General features: G+C 39.4%; 1 protein-coding gene across 4 annotated transcripts in view; it reads right to left on the bottom strand.

Annotated features, from left to right (window-relative positions):
• LOC126481186 (exonuclease mut-7 homolog) overlaps positions 1-22510 on the bottom strand; it is a 232865-nt gene that overhangs the window by 102355 nt on the left and 108000 nt on the right. For all 4 annotated transcript variants that reach the window (XM_050104787.1, XM_050104778.1, XM_050104804.1 and 1 more), the window contains exon 11: positions 6764-6910. In XM_050104787.1, the coding sequence (XP_049960744.1) occupies positions 6764-6910 (147 nt within the window). The remainder of the gene's footprint in view (positions 1-6763; positions 6911-22510) is intronic.

Below are 22510 nucleotides of genomic sequence, written 5' to 3'. Positions count from 1 at the left end.
GAATTTCAAGAGATTATAGAGAAACTTCTTGTCTTGTTATCACAAAAAAAGGAGAGAGAAAAGAGAGAGAGTTTGTGTTGGATGAGTTTACACAGGGAGCCATAAGGAGAATATTCCACATTTTCTATATGAAGAAGGTGCTTCCAACACTAGCAGCCATGTTGGAAAAGTTGAAGACTGAACTGGAAGACTCTCCTGATATGAGTGAAATAAGCTTTTGTGTGTTATTAAGAAGTTGGGGTTCACATACAAAACATTCAACAAAGACCGTGTGCTGATGCTAAACAGCAGGAAAAAGAAATGAGTTCTTGCAGGAAATAGGATTACTGTGAAACACTGGATGGAATATTTATTACACTGATGAGAGTTGATGTGGTGCACATCAATCCAGAAAGTTTGGATGGCAGGAACAAAAAATGCCTTATGCAATAGAAAACGTATTTGATTATCACAGAGGAAGCATTCAAGATTGGAATGTCTAGAAAGGAGGAATTTAAATGTCATCTGGTTCTGGAAAAAGGATTGTAATATGTCCCACTGGAAACAAAAAAAGATGGGTCCATACAATGTGCTGGTTTATGTTTTACTGGGTGAAGAGGAGGTGCAGATTATCATTCTGAGGTGAATACCAAACACTACGAAATATTACCAAGCAGATCTGTGATTATTTTAGATCAAGCTCCATGTCATATGATGGTAAACCCAGTATCACAAAACTAATTCATCTACAAAATGGAGAAAGGATTCCATTATTGAATTAGAGTGCTGCAACGCTCAGTGTTTGACCGGTCACGGCTCGCCCGGTGACAGGGGGACCGAGCCGCCCGTGTCCGGCCCCATACGTTAATGAAATATTATAAGAGTCACAACATTCCCGTTTCTCTATATTACACTTTCCACTAACTATGCAAAAACGATTATGTTAATGATTGCATGTTGTCACATACTCGCCCCATGTCTGTTGTCCGGATTCCGGACACGCGGATAACCGAGCATGACCGGTCACCGCTGACGTCTCACCTCACCTCGCCCCGGCTCGCTGCACTGTACTGTACAAATCCAACGCCTCTCTCTCTCTCTCTCTTTTAATACAAAAGTAGCATATCCAGGAACGGGTGCGTGAGACAGCTAAATTCATAAAGCACTTGGAAAGTAAAATGATATTTCAATACAATCGCGGATAGAAGACGAGTCTCATTTCCAAACAAAAGATATATTTTTCCTTTCATTTATAGGAAACATTAAATAAGTGCTTTCCCTGTAATCTAGAAGACAACCATCTTCATAAAGAAAGCATACAAAGAACATTAAACATTTACAGACGTAAGTAACTTGTCATACTTTTCAATTGTTTGCAACATAAACAAAATTATAGTTACTGTTGATCAGCAGTAAATCACTAACGCGTTCCGGATTTAATTGGCTGCGGCAATTTGTTAGTAACATGCCGGCTTTACTAAAGCACCTTTCACTAGGTGCGCTTGTTGCTGGGATACATAAAATACGTAAATACGTCTTGCATCTGCAGCCATATCTGGCAGATCTGTTTCATGTCTGCTCCACCACTTTAAGATGTCATCATCATCTCCGGGGTGCATTAAAATGTACAGATCTACTTCATCTGCTGCGGATGATCTGTTGTTCCTCCATTCCTTGAAACAATCTCTCTTTCTGGGTGGTGATGACACAGTACTTGAAGGATCTATGATAATAAACAAAAGAGACAAGTAATACAGAACTGATATGGAAATCATTGAAACGTTCCCGTAAGAGACCAATGACCTCTCTGTTTGGTCTCTCCCCCCAAACAACTCGACCCCCGTTCCCATAAAAACGAGATGTTTTACGTTAATGAGATATTATACGAGTCACAACATTCCCGTTTCTCTATAACACACTTTCCACTAACTATGCAAAAACGATTATGTTAATGATTGCATGTTGTACCTGCGTACGTAGCACACATCATCGCACATTGCTAAGAATTTCCTGCTTTTCACTTATTTCAAGCATATTAAGATCACGGAAGGACGGCCAAAGAAACGATCTTTTTGAGGTTTCCTGCAACTGTGTTTCTTTAAATGAGTGGTTCCCGACTGGAAAAACAATAAAGTGGAGCAGTTTATGCACGATACATACCCAGTAGACGCACTGTTTTCATCTACAACCAACAGAAATGTAATCCATACTTGGCTTCTTAGACCTTCCCGTGTAAACATTGGTTTCAATCTTACGTCTTACTACACTGGCTTCCTCGCGCTGCTTGACTACAGAGAGAGAGAGACCACAAATGAGAATCCCATACTGGCTGCAGTGTCTCACGGATAATAACACGTGTAATGTGTTTGAAGTTATGTGCTACGTATTCGGTCACGGCTTCTATGCTCGGTCACCAGAACTAGTGCGGGTAGCCTATCCAGTTAGGGTGTGCTCGCCCCACCTCGTATTTTGTGCTCACTTACTCGGTCATGCAGGACTCTATATTGAATGGATGGAAAGTAATAGTGTAAAACTTCCATCTAATGCCACATTTACTACAGCTGGCATACTGAAACAAGTGCAACAGCACTTCAGGTCACAAGAGTGCCTTTTGAAAAGTGTGTTGCATTCAGTGGACAAGGAAATTAAACTTCTACAGTTGCTAGTGGAGTACTGTGGATTCAACACTATTGAACTTAATTGGGTAGTTGTCAAGAACAAGATTGCAAAGGAGAATAATTTGAAGCTAAATTGTACTTTAATAGAGTTGTACTGCTCCACTGTGGAAAGTGTTCCCCAGAGCTTCTGGAGGAATTCAGTGAATCATATACACAAACCTGAAAACAGTTATGCACAAGGAATCCACAGTCTTGACATAACAACAGAACCATTGCTGATCCATGTACAGAACTGCAATAGCAGCTGTGAGATCTCTGTCAGTAGCAAAAGTGATGAAGGTGGGTTATATTTCATTCAGGATTCTTTACTGCAAAATTTATTTGAGATAGCTGGATTTCCATTCATGTTACAATGTACAATACATTTAACTGTTCATTTATTCAGAGCTGATTATACAGCGAGCATTCATTTGCAATTTATCATATTATTGCCCTCTACTTGCAACAACTGAATGCAGCAATGCTGTACTGAAAAGCAACAACGAAGCTGCCATTCTTCGCCAGTTAATTAGATGCTTATCACGCATTACGATAGTGGTGGCACACTGATATGATGATTACAGTGCACCACAGCCTCACATTTATTGCAGCTACTAACACAATTACTTTACAAACTCTTAAATGAAAAACGCGAGGAGTATTCAAGAGTGACGACATACAGTGTAACCAACAAATGTTCAAGCTTTACATCCGTGCTTTCCACTGCACCAACTACGATGGTAAGCTCAATCACAGAATCTTGCATTTGATATTATACAGCAATGAAATTACTAATCAGAAAACAATGAAAATTAACCTGCAAAAAGAGAAAAAGGTTGTATCTTTCAACTGTGCACACGAAATTTTCTCCTAACTGAAGTCTGACTTCTATGACTCCTCAAAGTTGGCACTTGCCAAAAAATGACTCAATAAAGCATGCTTTTTCTTAAACATTACCACATATAGTGCCTCCATTTCAACTACAATGTAACATTCCTACACTAAATAAAAGCAGATATTTCCACAATACTGGCAAGGTACAACACACCAATGTTCATCATGTGATATAACCAGAATATAAGCTCATCACCACCTTCTACACTCCCTCTGGCCATCATCTCCTTCCAGCCTCCATCTGTCCATCCCCACAGCCTCCCCTCTCTCTGTCCATCCCCTCCTGCCCCAACTCACTAACCATCCTCTCCTGTCACCTTTCTCTGTCCATCTCCTTCACTATTCATCTCAACATTCTTGCAGCTGTACCCATTCACACGTGTAGCCCCTGCAAAGCCCTCTTTCACTGTTCTAAATCTCTTTTTACTCCTGACCTGTAGGCTGGCCTGCACAGCAGGTCGATTGGCTGGTCGATACTACTCTTACACAACACATCTTTTGTACAGGGCAACCTATACAACAGTGGCTGAAAAAAATAAAAACAAAAAAATAATTGCCTATATCTCTGCTCCTATTGGAGTTAGGAGGTTATAAAACCCACAGTGCTGGTACTTGTGAAGATTGCGGTTTGTGTGTCAAATTTTGTTGAAATCAATCCTGGGATATTGGAGGAGGTCCCAGACATGCACACATATGTAAATACATACTAACAGTCTACTTTTTATACATACATCAAAAAAAGTTTTGCATTACCTCCGTTCCCAGAGTTCCGGAATCTGTACATAAAATTGGAATAGAGATCAACATAATCATTTCCGCCCTTTTTATTGCTCATGAAAACCACACACTGCATGTTGTACCACCATACAGTGAGACCTTCAGAGGTGGTGGTCCAGAATGCTGTACACACCAGTACCTCTAATACCCAGCATCAGGTCCACTTGCATTGATGCATGCCTGTATTCGTTGTGGCATACTATCCACAAGTTCATGAAGGCACTGTTGGTCCAGATTGTCCCACTCCTCAATGGCGATTCAGTGTGGACCCCTCAGAGTGCTTGGTGGGTCAAGTTGTCCATAAACAGTCCTTTTCAATCTATACGAGGTATGTTCGATAGAGTTCATGTCCGGAGAACATGCTGGCCACTCTAGTTGAGCGATGGTGTTATCCTGAAGGAAGTCATTCACAAGATGTACACAATGGGGGTGCAAATTGTTGTCCATGAAGAAGTCTGCCTCACCAATATGCTGCCAATATGTTTGCACTATCGGTTGGAGTATGGCATTCACATATCATACAGCCGTTACAGTGCTTTCCATTACCACCAGTGGCAAACGTCAGACCCACATAATGCCACCCCAAAACAGTAGGGAGCCTCCACCTTGCTGCACTCGCTGGACAGTATGTCTAAGGCGTTCAGGCTGAATGGGTTGCCTCCAAACACGTCTCCAATGATTGTCTGGTTGAAGGCATATACAAAACTCATCAGTGAAGAGAACATGATGCCAATACTGAGCGGCTCATTCGGTAATTTATTGGGCCCATCTGTACCGCGCTGCATGGTATTGTGGTTGCAAAGATGGACCTCGTCATGGACATCGGGAGCGAAGTTGCACATCATGCAGCCTACTGCGCACAGTTTGAGTCGTAACACGACATCCTATGGCTGTAAGAAAAGCATTATTCAACATGATGGCACTGCTGTCAGGGTTCCTCTGAGCCATAATCCTTAGGTAGTGGTAATCCACTGCTGCAGTAGCCCGTGGGCGGCCTGAGCAAGGCATGTCATCGATAGATCCTGTCTTTCTGTATCTTCTCCATGTCCAAACAACACCACTTTGGTTCACTCCAAGTTGCTTGGACACTTCCCTTGTTGAGAGCCCTTCCTGGCACAAAGTAACAATGTGGACACGATCGAACCGCGGTATTCACCATTGAGGCATGGTTGAACTACAGATAACATGAGCCGTGTACCTTCTTCCTGGTGGAATGACTGGAACTGATCGGCTGTCGGACCAGCTCCATCTAATAGGCGCTTCTCATGCATCATTGTTTACATTTTTGGGCGAGTTTAGTGACATCTCTGAACAATTAAAGGGATTATGTCTGTGATACAATATCCATAGTCAACGTCTTATCTTCATGAGCTCTGGGAACTGGGGTGATGCAAAACTTTTGTTTGGTGTGTGTATACATCAGTTCTTGCCTACCAGAGCTCCACAACTGCTCCAGCTGTGCTCCTGCCTAGCACTCCGAGCACTGCAGTGAGTGGGACTGAATGGTGAGGAGGAAGAGGACAATTAAGGCCGTAGTTGGACAGTCATCTTGGCAGACACCAAGTAGTGTGCCAACAGTACTACTTGCTTTAAATTAGATTTATGTTCTGCATTAGAAGTACTATAACACTACAGACTTGTCCAAAAAAGAAAAAGTGGAAAAGCCACTCCAATATGTGGTAGTTTTCCTTAATGTTATTAGAAAATTATTTATTTAATTAATTATGTGTGTTGAGAAAAAGGGATAATGTATAAACAAAGAATATATATGATGTCCTAGGCTAGAGTATAATCTTTGTCGTCCTTGGTATAAAGATAAAAGAGATAGTATTCTCTTCCTTTTCCTTTGTGACCATCATTTGATGAACAGCTCTGTATTCAGGTTCGTGTTAAAAGAATTAATATTTCATTCATTTGATTTCAGAAGATATATTAATATTGTTAAATGATAGTACATGTTATCATTTGTAAGATTAGCACTATGTTTTTGTCAACTGTGTTCTGAATGCTGCATCTGTCTTTTATTCTGTAACTTGTAACTTCTTGTTTTGCATTTGCAAGCACAGCACACACACTTTTAACTTCATTGCGCAATGCAGCATTTGCCATGTGACCAACTGCCGAATGCTCCACAGCATCAGTGAAGCGTTTGATGGTGCACGTAAATGCAAAAGGAGGAGCTGTGAGGTACAGAATGAAAGACAGCTACAATGTTCAAAATGAAGCTGACACACAGCATTGAATAAGATACTAACATATTACGCCAAACGAAGAAGGGTGAAAACCTGAACTGCATCTTAAATACAAGGTATATATAAAGTAGCAGGGTAGTGTATTTATCCAATTAACCAGATTTCCTTATCTTGTAAGTCACAAACTTTTTCCCCTGGTATAAACTAATACACTGTAAATGACTTTATCATCAGAAGCTTACTCTCATAGTAATCTTTACTCACCATTGTATGGGAAAATAATAGAGTGTTTCTTCACCAATTGTTGCCAAACAAGTGACACATCCAATAACTCACAATGTTCTTCTAGGAAAGGGTACAAATGTGGCAATGAATTTTTGATCATAGCCATATCTCCCACATACGAGAATGCTGGAATGAAAATTATGTAAATTAAAACATCTAAAATTCAATATTAACAATAAATGTATTACTTCATACATATGCACATATATCCATACCTCCCTGTCATACCCAGCCACCCACCTTCCTGTAAGTGGGACACACACACACACACACACACACACACACACACACACACAGAGAGAGAGAGAGAGAGAGAGAGAGAGAGTTGAGTGTATTTGTTGTAATCTATTTGCAACAAGTCATTTCTTTTACACACAGGAATGGCATAACACCCCTCCAAGATATCTCCCACATTTCAGTGAGCAGAGGGAAGACTGACAATATCGACTCCCAGAATCTTTTCGATATCCTACTAACTATGCTAGTTAGCTTTTACTTGACTCTTATTCAAACTTATCTCCCACACAATTTTTGCTGAAATTCACTGACATGTCATTATGGAGCCAACTGTTACAAGATGTGTGAAATCAGAATTTCCATTGAAACTAATGTCTTATTTTGCAGAATTTATTTAATTTCTTATACACCTCTTGCTTTGACTTAGCTACTGATCTCCAGATACGTTAAAGAGATTATTATCAAGGATGAGTGCTGTTTTGGTGCACCTCATATTCCTGATTTAAGAGTTTGGTTGAAGCCAATTGTCCTGAATTTCATAAACGAGTATGCTTAAGTTATAACTGTTGGGCTGAAAAGTGGAATGTTGTGTATTTCAGAGAACAGGTACTTTACCTTAACTATCCAAATCGAAAGGATTCTTTCCATAAAATTTAACCTCCAGGTGAGATACTTAAGGATGGAGTCTGTTGAAGCAAATTAGTCAACAAGAAACTTGGCTTCTGTATGATAATTCTTTCCCCTTGGAATGAACTCTGACTGCACTATGCACATAATATTGGGGGGGAAAAACAATGAGCATGACTTTGATATCTGATTTTGACTCATGTGCTTTTTAGGATGAGGAAATTCATTGGTTTTCCATTGGAAACAGAATTTCCACGCCAGTGTCACACCCATAGACTGAAGTTTCATCTCAGGTAACAATTTTGGACACAAAGTCCAGATCTGAGTGAAAACAATCCTTCAACTTCGTGCAAACCAACACACAATTTTCTTCATCACTCAGAAGTTTGGGCACAACAGATCTTGCACTCACTCACATCATCTATAAATTATTGATTAAACTGCTTTGCACAGATTGCTTTAAAATGCCCCTGAATGCCAGTTGGAAACACAACTAGTGCAATTCTATAACTATAATATTTGTGTATGTGTGTGTGTGTGTGTGTGTGTGAAGTATACAGAAAAACTTCAAGGAGGGGGGGGGGGGGGGGGGGGGCGCTAAAGATATTTTGAGCTACCTTTACTTTTACCAATTTAAAAAATAATCAAGTCACATGCAAAGTTTAAGAAAGTTTTATTTAAACTGATTATACACATATACAAGACCATGTCATCTTATGATATAAAAAAGTTACAGTTGTGGTTCTCTTCCTTAAATGACGAATTCTATGGGCCTATTCTTCCTGGTAAATTGGTTAATTACATCGTCAATAAGACAATCAAAGTCAGGGTGAGTGTTCAACAGAGCTAAGCCATTAAGTCGATCCTCCTCCATTGTTGACCTCAGTCATATCTTTATACGCCGCAATGTTGAAAACCTTCTTTCTACTGTAGCAGTAGAGGCAGGTAGACAAGTAAATGTTTTGTACAGTGTGTGCAAAGTAGGATAGGACAAACAGACAGCGCTTGCATAACAGAATCATGATCCTTAAGGGCATTTCTGCTCGTTTGCTTGTACTGAAGAATCTCTCCCATTAGTCTCTTTTTAATCATGAAGAGTGATTCTTCTTCAAAGAACGGTAGTTCAGTTAAGCACCGATTCAGTTTATGTGCTGGGTCATTACCATCATTTTTCAGTAGTTGTGAGGGTAAAAGTATGTTGAATTTTAAATGATAAATATTTTCTTCAGCAAAACACACTCTCATTCTGTCGTAACATGAGCCAGTGTTGGAATAAAAACAGTTCTTTTCCAGGTTTTCCCTGTGTCCTTGTCTGCCTTTATGACAAGGAACACTCATCTACACATCTAACTCTTCCATAACTGCCTTTGTCTCTCCAACAATACAAGCATAGTGGCTATCAGCATAAGCTCTCATGCCATCTTACACCTTGAGCATCGAACCTAATTTTGCTTTTGCCACTGCTAGGGTCTAGGGTCTTGTAAGATTTTGCTGACTGGATATGTTATGCTGGTAATGTCACTCACAAGGAGATGGCATGACTGTTGGGTCGGGGATTTGTCCGAAATTTTGTGTAGTGAAAGAGGACCCCTAACACCTCACATGGTTAAAATATTAAGATGCACTACTCGGAAAATCCCGAGAAAAATCGATCCAAAGTTTCTTAGGTGCCTTATGAGTATAAAATGTTAGTTTATTGCCGAGCCACTGTCTGGCCTAGATGGCCGCGGGCATGGTAGCTCAGTGTGTTCAGTCAGAGGGCTACGTGCTCTCTGTAATAAAAAAAACTGGGTCAAGGAATCAACGATCAACTTGAATGGATGTCTTGTGACATCCACCCAGACCAAACGCAACGAACTATATCGAGGAGGGGGGGGAAGAAGAAGAAGAAGAAGAAGAAGAAGAAGAAGAAGATGGTTAGGGCTCGGACTCTTACGTCAGACGTCTCGGGTTCGATTCCTCGTCTGGCATTTTCTTTTGTTATTCCACCAATTATTCAAAAAGTTTCTCAAACCTACATTACTTTTAAAACATTATTTTAGCTCAAGAACATAAAGTTTTTCATTCACTGAAAAATATTTGTGCTCATTGTTCTACTTCGTTTTATAGGGTTTCAAGGTTTAAAGGGGCTTTGTAAGGGTCCCCTTGGGATTATAATGGTCATCTGCACATAGGAATGTGCGTGAGCCATGAGAAGTAAACGGCAGTTTGTTTTTCGATTTCGTCGTGAACAGACTTGCCTGTTTCAAATTTCAGCGTGTTATTCCACTCCAAGGTTAAAATGTCGACTGAAGGAGTTGCTGGCTCATCTGGAATAGGAGAAGAAATTCCTGAAGAATCCTTTCATAGTGATCTATCAAAATTATGATTGAAGGACACAATGGTGTATTATGAAAAGCTGTTGATGGAAAATAATTTAATTGCATTGACATCTTCGGAAGAAATCTCTCGCGATGCTATGTTATTGGCCGGAGAACTTTATAATAATACACTGGAACTTTTGGGTGAAAAAACATTCGTAACTGAAGAGGAATTAATTCACGCTCATGAGGATTGCGAAGAATGTGAGGAGAAAGATGAACAGTTCAAAGTGCCACAAAGTAATTCGTCTCCAGATGAATATAAACCGTCACCGAAAAGATTTAAAAGTGACATGATTCCCATTGCCTACAAAGTCAAAGTCGTGAATATTGCTAAAGTGCACCCCACATGGTCCTTGGCGACATTGCAAAAAAAAAAAAAAAGGGGGATGCCGCCAATTGAAGAGAAAAGAATATCTTTCACAGTGGGAGAAAGATATTAAAATTGGTGGTACGCGAATGGATAAATTTGAGGCAATAGATTTGTGGACCTACGACCGTTTTGTGGAAGCAAGACAGCAATATCAGCTAGTCACAACAAGAAATTTACAGCAATGGGCATTGACTGCAGCTGCAAAATTCGTCGATTTCAAATTCAAGGTGCCTGATCGATGGGTCACGGCATTTAAACAGAAACACAGAATTTCACAACGCAAGATCACGAAACTGGTTTCGAAAAAAGCGGCGTCAATGGAGGACATCCAGGCATCTGCGGAGACCTTTCGTCGGAAGACATGCCATTTAATCCCTCAATACTATGAGGATTATGTGATAAATACTGACCAAACAGGTAAATACACATTTTCTGCGTACAAAATGTTTTTACCGATGTAAAATACATCAATTCAAATTTAATTATAGATAAAGATATTTACACACACATTCAAATATTGTTTAATATTAAAAATACTATTGTTTCAGGATGCCAATATCAATCTGTTTTCAACAGGACTCTCACTGAAAAAGGGAGTAAAACAGTTTTCATGAAAAAGTCAGATTTGAATAAAGTGACACATTCATACACCGCACAATATTCAATAACATTATCCGGAAAACCACTCCCACATGTCTTCATATGCTTGCAAGAAGCGACAGGTCATTTCCGACCTCATATTCACAAATTAATAGATGTTATGCCAATACTTATACGAATGTTATCGTAACATCATCGAAGTCCGGAAAATTAATAACAGTTCTATACATGGATTTTCTCCAGAAATGTTTAAAATCTTATGTCGGGAGAATAAATATTTACTTCTCATTGAGTCTTGGAGAGGTCAAACGAATCCGCAGATATATGATACAATTTTTCAGGATGATGAAAATATGCCAACTTGGTCTGTAAAAGTTATATCTCCAAAAATTAACTTCTTTGGTGCAACCTTGTGATGTTTACTTTTACAGGCAAGTTAAAAATTTCATTAAGTGCTTGCAAAATTGCAGTGCATTGTTACAGGAGAATCGTGAAATTAGTTCTCGGGAAGATTGTATAAAAATTCATTCTATAATTCACCATCAATTATCATCGCCAATATTCTGAGACATGATTCAATATGCCTGTTTGCCTCAAAATTATCAGAAACTCGAAACATTTTCGTAAAAGGTAATGGGGCATGTTTTTATACAGATTTATTGCAAACGGCCTTTGATTGTAAAAAATCCGCTTTTATATGTAGCGCAAGATGTCACAAAAATTATTGCTTTGTTTGTTTTTACGATAATTACCACTGTGGTTCTTGTTTATAATTATTATATGTATAAAAATTGAATGTTTCCCAATTGACTTTGTTATTCTGATTAAAAACCCAATGTTTCTCCTTGTATACTTTACAATGAAATTTGGAAAACCCAACGCCATGAATTGTGTTGTTGGACAAAAAGAAAATAATTTGTATTCAATAATGTAACTAATTTGTTAAAGATAATGTAGGTTTGGGAAACTTCCTGAATAATTGGTGGAATAACAAAATAAAATGAAACAGAAGAAATAAAAAAAGTGCCGGAGGAGGAATCTAACCATCTAGGCCAGACGGTGGCTAGGCAATAGCCTAACATTTTATACTCATAAGGCACCTAAGAAACTTTGGATCGATTTTTCCCAGGATTTTCTGTGTAGTGCATCCTAATATTTTAACCATGTCAGGTGTTAGGAGTCCTCTTTCACCACACAAAATTTCGGACAAATCGCTGTCGTGCTGTCTCCTTTTCAGTGAGAACAGAGTGATGAAAAACTCACAATTAGAGAGAGCTCAGAGGAGAATATTGGCTTTGGCAGCCATTTTTCTATCTGTCCAACACTGTATTTCCTTAAGAACTTTGGAAACTGTTCCGACCACATAGCTACCTACGTGCCAGACTGAAACGTATAAAATAGGATGATATGGACGCGCGTGCCACATAGGAAAGTTCAACTACTTAACTACTTGATAACTCAATTCAGTCGAATTGACTGATGAAAGAAGCGAACGAATAGTGTGCATGCTGACTGGCGGTGGTGGTGTGGGTGGCCCTGCAAGGGGGGAGGGGGGGGGTGTCTCATGTGCCCCCCCCCCAATATGTATCTGCCACTGGTGTGAGTGTGTGTGTGTGTGTGTGTGTGTGTGTGTGTGTGGGTGTCATGCGAAAATACAGTGTTCACAATTTAGTCAATCACATTCTCCAACAACAAAATGTCATTCTTTCCCAAGTAACACTGATACTTAAAGTCAGTAAATATTTGTTACTAGTTACGTCAATGTAAATTCACACTACAACTAGACTTCAAGTACTATAATTTAATCATGCAGATCACATAAACAAATACCTTCTTCTGTATTGTACTTATTGGTCCTGTTGTCTACAAAAGCAACTTTCGCATAAGGCACTACTCAAGCCAAGTTATAATTACACTTTTGAAAGTGATTTCTAGACATACTTATTTAAAGTTACAATAATACACTTTAGACAAAGTATTTATTATGTAAAATACTTCATAAATTTAAATAATGGAATAAAAGCAGAGATGGTGCGAATATGACTTTAGAGATTTTCCGAAGGTTTTGACATCAGTAATAGCTTTTTATGTTTTCAGGAAGTTTGTTACGAAGTTTAACTCCCATGTGGCATGTATTTTTTTGGCAGAGAGATGTGTTGATTTGGCTTGTATACAAATTTTTGTTTTGTCTGGTAAAGTGATCATGTATATTACAGTTATTTTGCAGTCTGCAGTCCGTACTTATTACATTTATTTTAAAGAATATAAGGGTTTCCACAATATATACACATGGTAATGCGCAAATACCAAATATCTTAAATATGTATGCAAGAGTCCTGGTTTGCATAAAAAAAGTGTCTAATGGCTCATTTTTGTAGTCTGAAAGTGCTACTAGCTGTCAAAATAGTTCACAGGTGAACTGCCGGATGTTGGCATCCAATGGGCAAAATATTTCAGCTAACGATCAGTTTGCCATCATCGGGTGTGCTCATGAACTAACAGATTGGGGGGCAGGGGGGGGGGAGGGGGGGGGGGCTCGTGCTGTGCTTTTCTCTCCTCCTTCTCTCCCTCTGGAAAGCTACTCCATCGGCCATCCATGCCCAGCATCCATGGCCCCACTGCTCCCACCAACCCAGTGCTCTGTCCTCGGTTCGCACCTACGTACGCACCCTGGCAACACCTTTGCTGATCCTCCGCCTGCCCCTGTAGTCAGTTCATTGTCTAGTATCGCAATGCTCTTCTTGATTCTTGACCACTCTAATAGTGGGTTCCAATGCCTTGCTAAGTACATACCCACTATCACGATTTATTAGCAGTTCCCTTAATTGACTCTAATAGATTCCTTAATGACACAGTCCCAGAGTTTGGATATCTGTGTCAGAGCCTTGGTGTGGTTATAGCCCATTCTGTGCATTCCCGTCAGGTAGTGTTCTGTGACCTCCAACTTGTCAGGTTGCTGCAATCTGGTATGATGTTGGTGTTCTCTGCAATTATCTTCAACACTAAGCAATGTTTGACCTATGTAAGTTTTACCTCATTGGCAGGGTATCTGACAGACCCCGGGTTTCCATAGCCCAAAGTCATCATTATCAAGTAGGGCCCTTGTTTTGGTTGATGGGCGAAGACTGCCTTCACTTGGTGTTTCTGAAGAATTCGTCCAGTATTGCTGGATAACACGCCACAAAAAGGAATGAATGCAATGGCCGCGTCCTCCTTAGAGTCCTCTTCTGGTTCTGCCACTTGCTAAACCTGTCACGCTCTCATGCAAACAAAAGCTATACAACCGAACACCTATAGCAGGTAGAGGGCAGTCATAAGGAAACTAAGATGAGATCCTGATATTGTGGTCTTGCTAACTGACAAGGGTAACACAACTGTAGTCCTATCTCACCAAAATTACATCAAGAAAATGTGGGGCCTGCTAGAAGTTGGTGCATATCAGTTGGTTGACACTGAAACTACAGAGAGGGTGGAGGGGAAGACCACACTGCTTCTCAAAGAATCCAGCTCGCCAAATGAGGTTACGAGGGAGAATGAGTTCCACCAAGACTTTATGGTCTGCCAATGGTTCACAAGGGTGGGGTTCCTTTACACCCCAATGTCAGTAAAATTTGTGCTCTGACATACTCATTTGCCAAGTATCAAAAGAATTTGCTTAGTCATTATATGGGGAAGAGCTCATATCACATTCACAACTCTATGGATGTTGTTGGATCCCTTAACAACTTCAAGCTTAAAGATACCAACATACTTGTGAGTTTCAATGTTGTTTCTCTTTTTACCAGAGAGCATTTACAAGAATCCTTAGAACATATGGGCCAGAAATTTGATGCAGAGACGACCCACATTTTTTAGCACGTCTTGACATCGAAGTACTTTCTTCTCTCCGATACCTACTATGAGCAGACGGAAAGAGTAGTCATGGGGAGTCCGCTTTCACCAACTGTTGCCAATATGTACATGGAATATTTCAAGGAGGAAGCCCTAGAATCAACACAATGGAAACCAACATGTTTCTTCCAGTATGCAGATGACACTCATTATACAACCACAAGGAACAGAGAAGCTTCCATAAAATCTTAATTCCATACACCAGAACATCAAAGTCACCCTGAAACTTGAGGTGGATGGAGTACTCCCTTTCTGGATGTGTTGGTTAGAACAAAAGCAGACAGCACTTTGGGCCCCAGTGTTTATTGGAAGAAGATGCACACAGACCTATACTTACATGCTGACAGCTGCTGCCACTCAATTTAGAGGCATGGCACACTCAAAACATTGGTACATAGAATGAGCCCTATCTCTGACAATGACACAGAACCTGAACATCTGAGGGTGGTTTTCTGGAAGAATGGCTACATGAAGTGGCATATTTGGAGAGCCTATGTCCCATACCCTCTGTACAACTGGCAGAACCAGAAGATAATTCTCAGGAGGACATGGGAATTGCATTTATTCCTTTTTGTGCCACATTATCCAGCACGACAGGACGAATTCTTTGGAAACACCTAGTGAATGCAGTTTTCTGCCCATCAGCCAAAACAAAGGCCCTACTTGGTAGTGTGGAAGATGACTTTGGACTTCAGAAATCCAAGGTATTTAGACACCCTGCCAATGTGGTAAGATTTACCTAGGTCAAAAAGTGCATACTGTCGAAGATAATTACAGAGAACACCAATGCCATACCAGACTGCAGCAGCATAACAAGTTGGCGGTCACACAACACTACATGACAGAACTGCACGGAATGGACTACAACCACATCAAGGTTCTGACACAGATGTCCAAATTCTGGTACTGTGTCATTAAGGAATCTACTGAGATTCGAGTAAGGGGACTGCTAATAAAATTGTAAATTTGAGGTAAGTTCCTGTGGGACCAAACTGCTGAGGTCATCCGTCCCTAGCCTTACACACTACTTAATCTAACTTAAACTAACTTACACTAAGGACAACACACACACCCATGCCCAAGGGAGGACTCGAACCTCTGACAGATGGAGCTGCGCGAACCAGAGCCATGCAAACCGTGCAAGGCGCCCCAGGTCATGCTGCTACCCTGCGCAGCGAACTGCTAATAAATTATTGTGATAGTGGGTACATACTTAGAAAGGCATGGGAACCTGCTCTTGGAATGGCCAAGAAGAGGAATGAAATACTAGACAATGAATTGACTCAGGGGCAGGCGGAGGATCAGCAGAGGTGCCAATATCTTGCGCACCTGGGAGCGAACCTAGGACGGAACACCAAGTCGACAGGAGCACTGGGGCAAGAGATGCTGGCTGCAGAAAACTCATGATGTAGTTGATCAGAGTGAGAGGAGGAGGAGGAGGAGGAGGAGGAGAGAAAAATGCAGTCAGTTAGTTCATCAATGCACTTGATGATGGCAAAGTGGTCATTTGCCGAAATATTTTGTTCGTTGGACACCGACATCCAGCAGTTCACCCATGAACTATTTCAACATGAAGTATGCTACGAGAAGCTGAAAAATCACATGCTATTAGCTGTTTTAGAGTTTCCCCAGAAAGTGACTCCATATTTAAGGCGAGAATTTAAGTAAGCAAGATATGCATTCATTACTGTTTTCTCATTACAGCATGATTTTAGTGAGGAAAGAAGGTAATATGTCTTGTTCAGTTCTGCACTGAGATATTCAATATGCTTATTTCATTTTACATTGCTCTACAGCCAAAGTCCTAAGAATTTGGTTTCAGTAATGTTACCAACCAGTTCACCACTGACAGAGACCAAATGGGATGAACATGACCTTGTTTGGAGCATTGTGGAATTTTAGTGCAATGATTTTTTACTATTTATTACAATCACTGCTCTCTCTCTCTCCTGTTAGAATTGTGGTGTCATCTGCAAATATGATTGTTTTATGTGCATCCATATTTAAGCTGAAATAATTTATATATGGAAGAAACAGAAAGGGTCCCATTACTGATCCTTGGGGTACACCATATTTAATTTGTTCATAGTCTGATAAGTGTTCAGATACAGTTTTTCGGTGGATGTTTGTGCAATTGAGGCACATTGCCTGCTTGTTATGGTCCGGAAGGAACTGATCCAGTTGCTGGACAGACCTCTAATACCATATTTTTCAAGCTTTGACAGCATAATCGTATGATCCGCCATGTCAAGAGCTTTAGACAGTCAATAAATACTCCTAGTGATTCCTTTTTCATCAGGCTTAATATGGAACAGATGCACTCACTCATAAACAGCAGTTGTCACTGATCTCTTATTTCTGAATCCATGTTGTTAAGTACACAAGATATTGTTTTTATTTGCAAATTTCAAAAGTCTGTCATTTTATAAATTTTTCTAATACTTTTGAAATGCAGGAGGAAACTGCAATTGGTCTGTTATTTACATGATCTTTTTCGCCTGTCAGGGAAAGTGTCTGCCAGGATCGAGCAGTCCCAAAAGTGTATAAATATTTCAATTAGGCTCTATGCACTTTTCTTCAAGATTGCTGCATGGACACCATCAATGTATGTGGAGTTGGAATGTTTCAGTCCTTTATTGCATTAGCTACTTCATCTTTGAGACAGAATTGATGTACATTGACCACCTACAGGCACTTATTTTATACTCATTGGCTTGGGTGTTCTTATGTATGTTTGTTCATATTACATTATCAGCAAACACCTGTGAAAAAAAATTGTTAAATGTGTTTGCTACTTTCAAGGGGTTTGTTCATCTTTTTTTTTTTTTTTTTTTTTTTTTTTTTTTTTTTTTTTTTGTGATAGTGTTATATTTTAGCAAGATGGTCTGTATTCACCAGATTCTTTTTTATAACAATCCGCACAGCCTTCGCTTTATTAGCTGAATTATAAATTTATTCATCATTATGCATTATTTTTGCTGATCTCATTACTTTTCTTAGTATTTTGGAGTATATTTGATAGTATACATGTCTTTCAAGTGAGGAATTTTTTGATTTGCACGTTTTACGAATTAGTCTTTTCCTCTAGCATGAAATCCTTATTCCTCTTAAGATCCAGCTGTCTGTTCTATAATTTTCCCTTACACTTACAGTTTTCAGTGGGAAGGCAATTTGAAGGACATGTGTTTATGTATCAATGGAGGTGTTGAACTTTTCATTTACAACTTTAATTTTGTAAATCCTGATTATATCTTCTACATGTGGTTCTTAAAGGCAATTGTTAATAATACTGCCTTTTATTTTTAAGCTTAGTATTTGAGTGAGAGGGTCACTAAACCCTGCACTGAAAATTGTTAATGGAGTGTTGTGTTAACTTTTCTTGACTAGAAATTGACCTAAAGTTGTTTCACAAGTTTCTTTTCCTCGGGAACAGATTTTACTTCAGCCATTAATCCATAGGATGCTGCAAAGTTTAAAATGGCCTCTCTGTCTCGACAATTTGTGAGGAAATCAATACTGAAGTTGCCACAGATTATTATCTCACAATACATTTCATTTACTTTATTTAGCAATTACTCCATTTTGTTTAAAAAAGTTTACAATTTCCAAAAAATTCTTTTCAACATTTGTTCTAATTAAGTCTGGTAGCGTAGTAAAATCTCAATTTTCCTTTACGTAATTTGCCACCCCACCCTGCTTGGTGTTTTTCCTGCAGTAGTAGGAAGACAAAATTAATTTATTTATTTTCATATTCTGAATTAATTCTGGGTTAAGCCAGTGTTTAGAAATGCATAATACTGAGATATATTTAGTTCATCAGTTAACAGTATGTTAATTTTGTCAATCTTTTTACACAGGGATTGCACATTATGGTGATAAATTTTTGGATTGGGTGTATTCACAACTTGGTATTTGGGAGTCATATTTACAACATCATATCTACCCCCATGAACCATGGACCTTGCCGTTGGTGGGGAGGCTTGCATGCCTCAGCAATACAGATGGCCGTACCGTAGGTGCAACCACAACGGAGGGGTATCTGTTGAGAGGCCAGACAAACATGTGGTTCCTTAAGAGGGGCATGTGTTTAGGTCCTCCAAGACTTCATTTACGAGGCCTTCTCTGTGATTAATATTCTATAATAGGTGAACTGAAAAGTAGTCAATAACTTCTGCTCAAAACAGTGAGTTAGTATTGTATTGTAAACTATATTTTTATAAACTTTTGAGAATACTGAAAGAAGAGAAATAAAAATGGTGTTTGAGGTGATTTGCTTATCTCCATTGTTATTGGTGGCTTTTACTGCAGCATATTACAGTCTCCCAGGAAATATATTGTGAGTCATCAGCTCCTAGAAATGCAGTAATAGCTGTCAGAATTACCACTTGGTAGTGTTATTAGTATTGTACCCACCTTAGCTTTTTGAAATAGATTTCTGCTGGTAGCCGCAGTGTTTGCTGCCACAGTGAAGAGGTAATCATTGAACATCTTGGATACTTGGTACTCCTCAGACTTGATTACTTGAATTTAAAAAAAACCTTTTAGCTGCTTAAAAGCTGTAATTTTTGCACAGCTTAATGATTTTTTTAAATGTTGGTTATCAAAGAACCATCGAATTTGATGGTTAATGATTTAAATTTTTCATATCTCGGTCACACTGTTTTTTGTGACTTATTCCAGTTGTATCATTGTTTTTGTTTGTCTCTAATTTTAAAAATGTTCCATATAGTTTTTGTGCTACCAATGAAGCATTTTATTTTTTTAGCAGTATGTATGGTTAAATGATGATTGCGTCCTCTTGGGTAAAACATTCTGGAGGTAAAATAGTCCCCCATTCGGATCTCCGGGCAGGGACTACTCAAGAGGATGTCGTAATCAGGAGAAAGAAAAGTGGCGTTCTACGGTTTGGAGTGTGGAATGTCAGATCCCTTAATCGGGCAGGTAGGTTAGAAAATTTAAAAAGGGAAATGGATAGGTTAAAGTTAGATATTGTGGGAATTAGTGACGTTCGGTGGCAGGAGGAACAAGACTTCTGGTCAGGTGACTACAGGGTTATAAACACAAAGTCAAATAGGGGTAATGCAGGAGTAGGTTTAATAATGAATAAAAAAATAGGAGTGCGGGTAAGCTACTACAAACAGCATAGTGGACGCATTATTGTGGCCAAGATAGACACGAAGCCCATGCCTACCACAGTAGTACAAGTTTACATGCCAATTGGGTCTGCAGATGATGAAAAAATTGACGAAATGTATGATGAAATAAAACAAATTATTCAGACAGTGAAGGGAGACGAACATTTAATAGTCATGGGTGACTGGAATTCGTCAGTAGCAAAAGGGAGAGAAGGAAATGTAGTAGGTGAATATGGATTGGGGGTAAGAAACTGAAGAGGAAGCCGCCTGGTAGAATTTTGCACAGAGCATAACTTAATCATAGCTAACACTTGGTTCAAGAATCATAAAAGAAGGTTGTATACATGGAAGAATCCTGGAGATACTAGAAGGTATCAGATAGATTATATAATGGTAAGACAGATATTTAGGAACCAGGTTTTAGATTGTAAGACATTTCCAGGGGCAGATGTCGACTCTGGCCACAATCTATTGGTTATGAACTGCAGATTGAAACTGAAGAAACTTCAAAAAGGTGGGAATTTAAGGAGATGGGACCTGGACAAACTGATTAAACCAGAGGTTGTACAGAGTTTCAGGGAGAGCATAAGGGAACAATTGACAGGAATGGGGGAAAGAAATACAGTAGAAGAAGAATGGGTAGCTCTGAGGTATGAAGTAGTGAAGGCGGCAGAGGATGAAGTAGCTAAAAAGACAAGGACTAGTAGAAATCCTTGGGTAACAGAAGAAATATTGAATTTAATTGATGAAAGGAGAAAATATAAAAACGCAGTATATGAAGCAGGCAAAAAGGAATACAAACGTCTCAAAAATGAGATTGACAGGAAGTGCAAAATGGGCAAGCAGGGATGGCTAGAGGACAAATGTAAGGATGTAGAGGCTTATCTCACTGCGGGGAAGATAGATACTGCCTACAGGAAAATTAAAGAGACCTTTGGAGAAAAGAGAGCCACTTTTATGAATATCAAGAGCTCAGATGGAAACCCAGTTCTAAGCAAAGGGAAAGCAGAAAGGTGGAAGTAGTATATAGAGGGTCTATACAAGGGTGATGTACTTGAGGACAATATTATGGAAATTGAAGAGGATGTAGATGAAGATGAAATGGGAGACACAACACTACGTGAAGAGTTTGACAGAGCACTGAAAGACCTGAGTCGAAACAAGGCCCCGGGAGTAGACAACATTCCATTGGAACTACTGACGGCCTTGGGAGAGCCAGTCCTGACAAAACTCTACCATCTGGTGAGCAAGATGTATGAGATAGGCGAAATACCCTCAGACTTCAACAAGAATATAATAATTCCAATCCCAAAGAAAGCAGGTGTTGACGGATGTGAAAATTACCAAACTATCAGTTTAATAAGCCACTGCTGCAAAATACTAACGCGAATTCTTTACAGACGAATGGAAAAACTGGTAGAAGCCAACCTCGGGGAAGATCAGTTTGGATTCCGTAGAAATGTTGGAACACGTGAGGCAATACTGACCCTACGATTTATCTTAGAAATTAGATTAAGGAAAGGCAAACCTACGTTTCTAGCATTTGTAGACTTAGAGAAAGCTTTTGACAATGTTGACTGGAATACTCTCTTTCAAATTCTAAAGATGGCAGAGGTAAAATACAGGGAGCGAAAGGCTATTTACAATTTGTACAGTAACCAGATGGCAGTTATAAGAGTCGAGTGACATCAAAGGGAAGCAGTGGTTGGGAAGGGAATGAGAGAGGATTGTAGCCTCTCCCCGATGTTATTCAATCTGTATATTGAGCAAGCAGTAAAGGAAACAAAAGAAAAATTCGGAGTAGGTATTAAAATCCATGGAGAAGAAATAAAAATTTTGAGGTTTGCCGATGACATTGTAATTCTGTCAGAGACAGCAAAGGACTGGGAAGAGCATTTGAATGGAATGGACAGTGTTTTGAAAGGAGGATGTAAGATAAACATCAACAAAAGCAAAACGAGGATAATGGAATGTAGTCGAATTAAGTCGGGTGATGCTGAGGGAATTAGATTAGGAAATGAGACACTTAAAGTAGTAAAGGAGTTTTGCTATTTGGGGAGCAGAATAACTGATGATGGTCGAAGTAGAGAGGATATAAAATGTAGACTGGCAATGGCAAGGAAAGCGTTTCTGAAGAAGAGATATTTGTTAACATCGAGTATAGATTTAAGTGTCAGGAAGTCGTTTCTGAAAGTATTTGTATGGAGTGTAGCCATGTATGGAAGTGAAACATGGCCGATAAATCGTTTGGACAAGAAGGGAATAGAAGGTTTTGAAATGTGGTGCTACAGAAGAATGTTGAATATTAGATGGGTAGATCACGTAACTAATGAGGAGGCATTGAATAGAATTGGGGAGAAGAGGGATTTGTGGCACAACTTGACAAGAAGAAGGGATCAGTTGGTAGGACATGTTCTGAGGCATCAAGGGATCACAAATTTAACATTGGAGGGCAGCGTGGAGGGTAAAAATCGTAGAGGGAGACCAAGAGATGAATACACTA

The sequence above is a fragment of the Schistocerca serialis genome, chromosome 1 (assembly GCF_023864345.2).
Source record: "Schistocerca serialis cubense isolate TAMUIC-IGC-003099 chromosome 1, iqSchSeri2.2, whole genome shotgun sequence".
NCBI lineage: Eukaryota > Metazoa > Arthropoda > Insecta > Orthoptera > Acrididae > Schistocerca > Schistocerca serialis.
The sequence above is the reverse complement of the archived record's forward strand: the minus strand, read 5'-3'. Positions and strand labels throughout refer to the sequence as shown.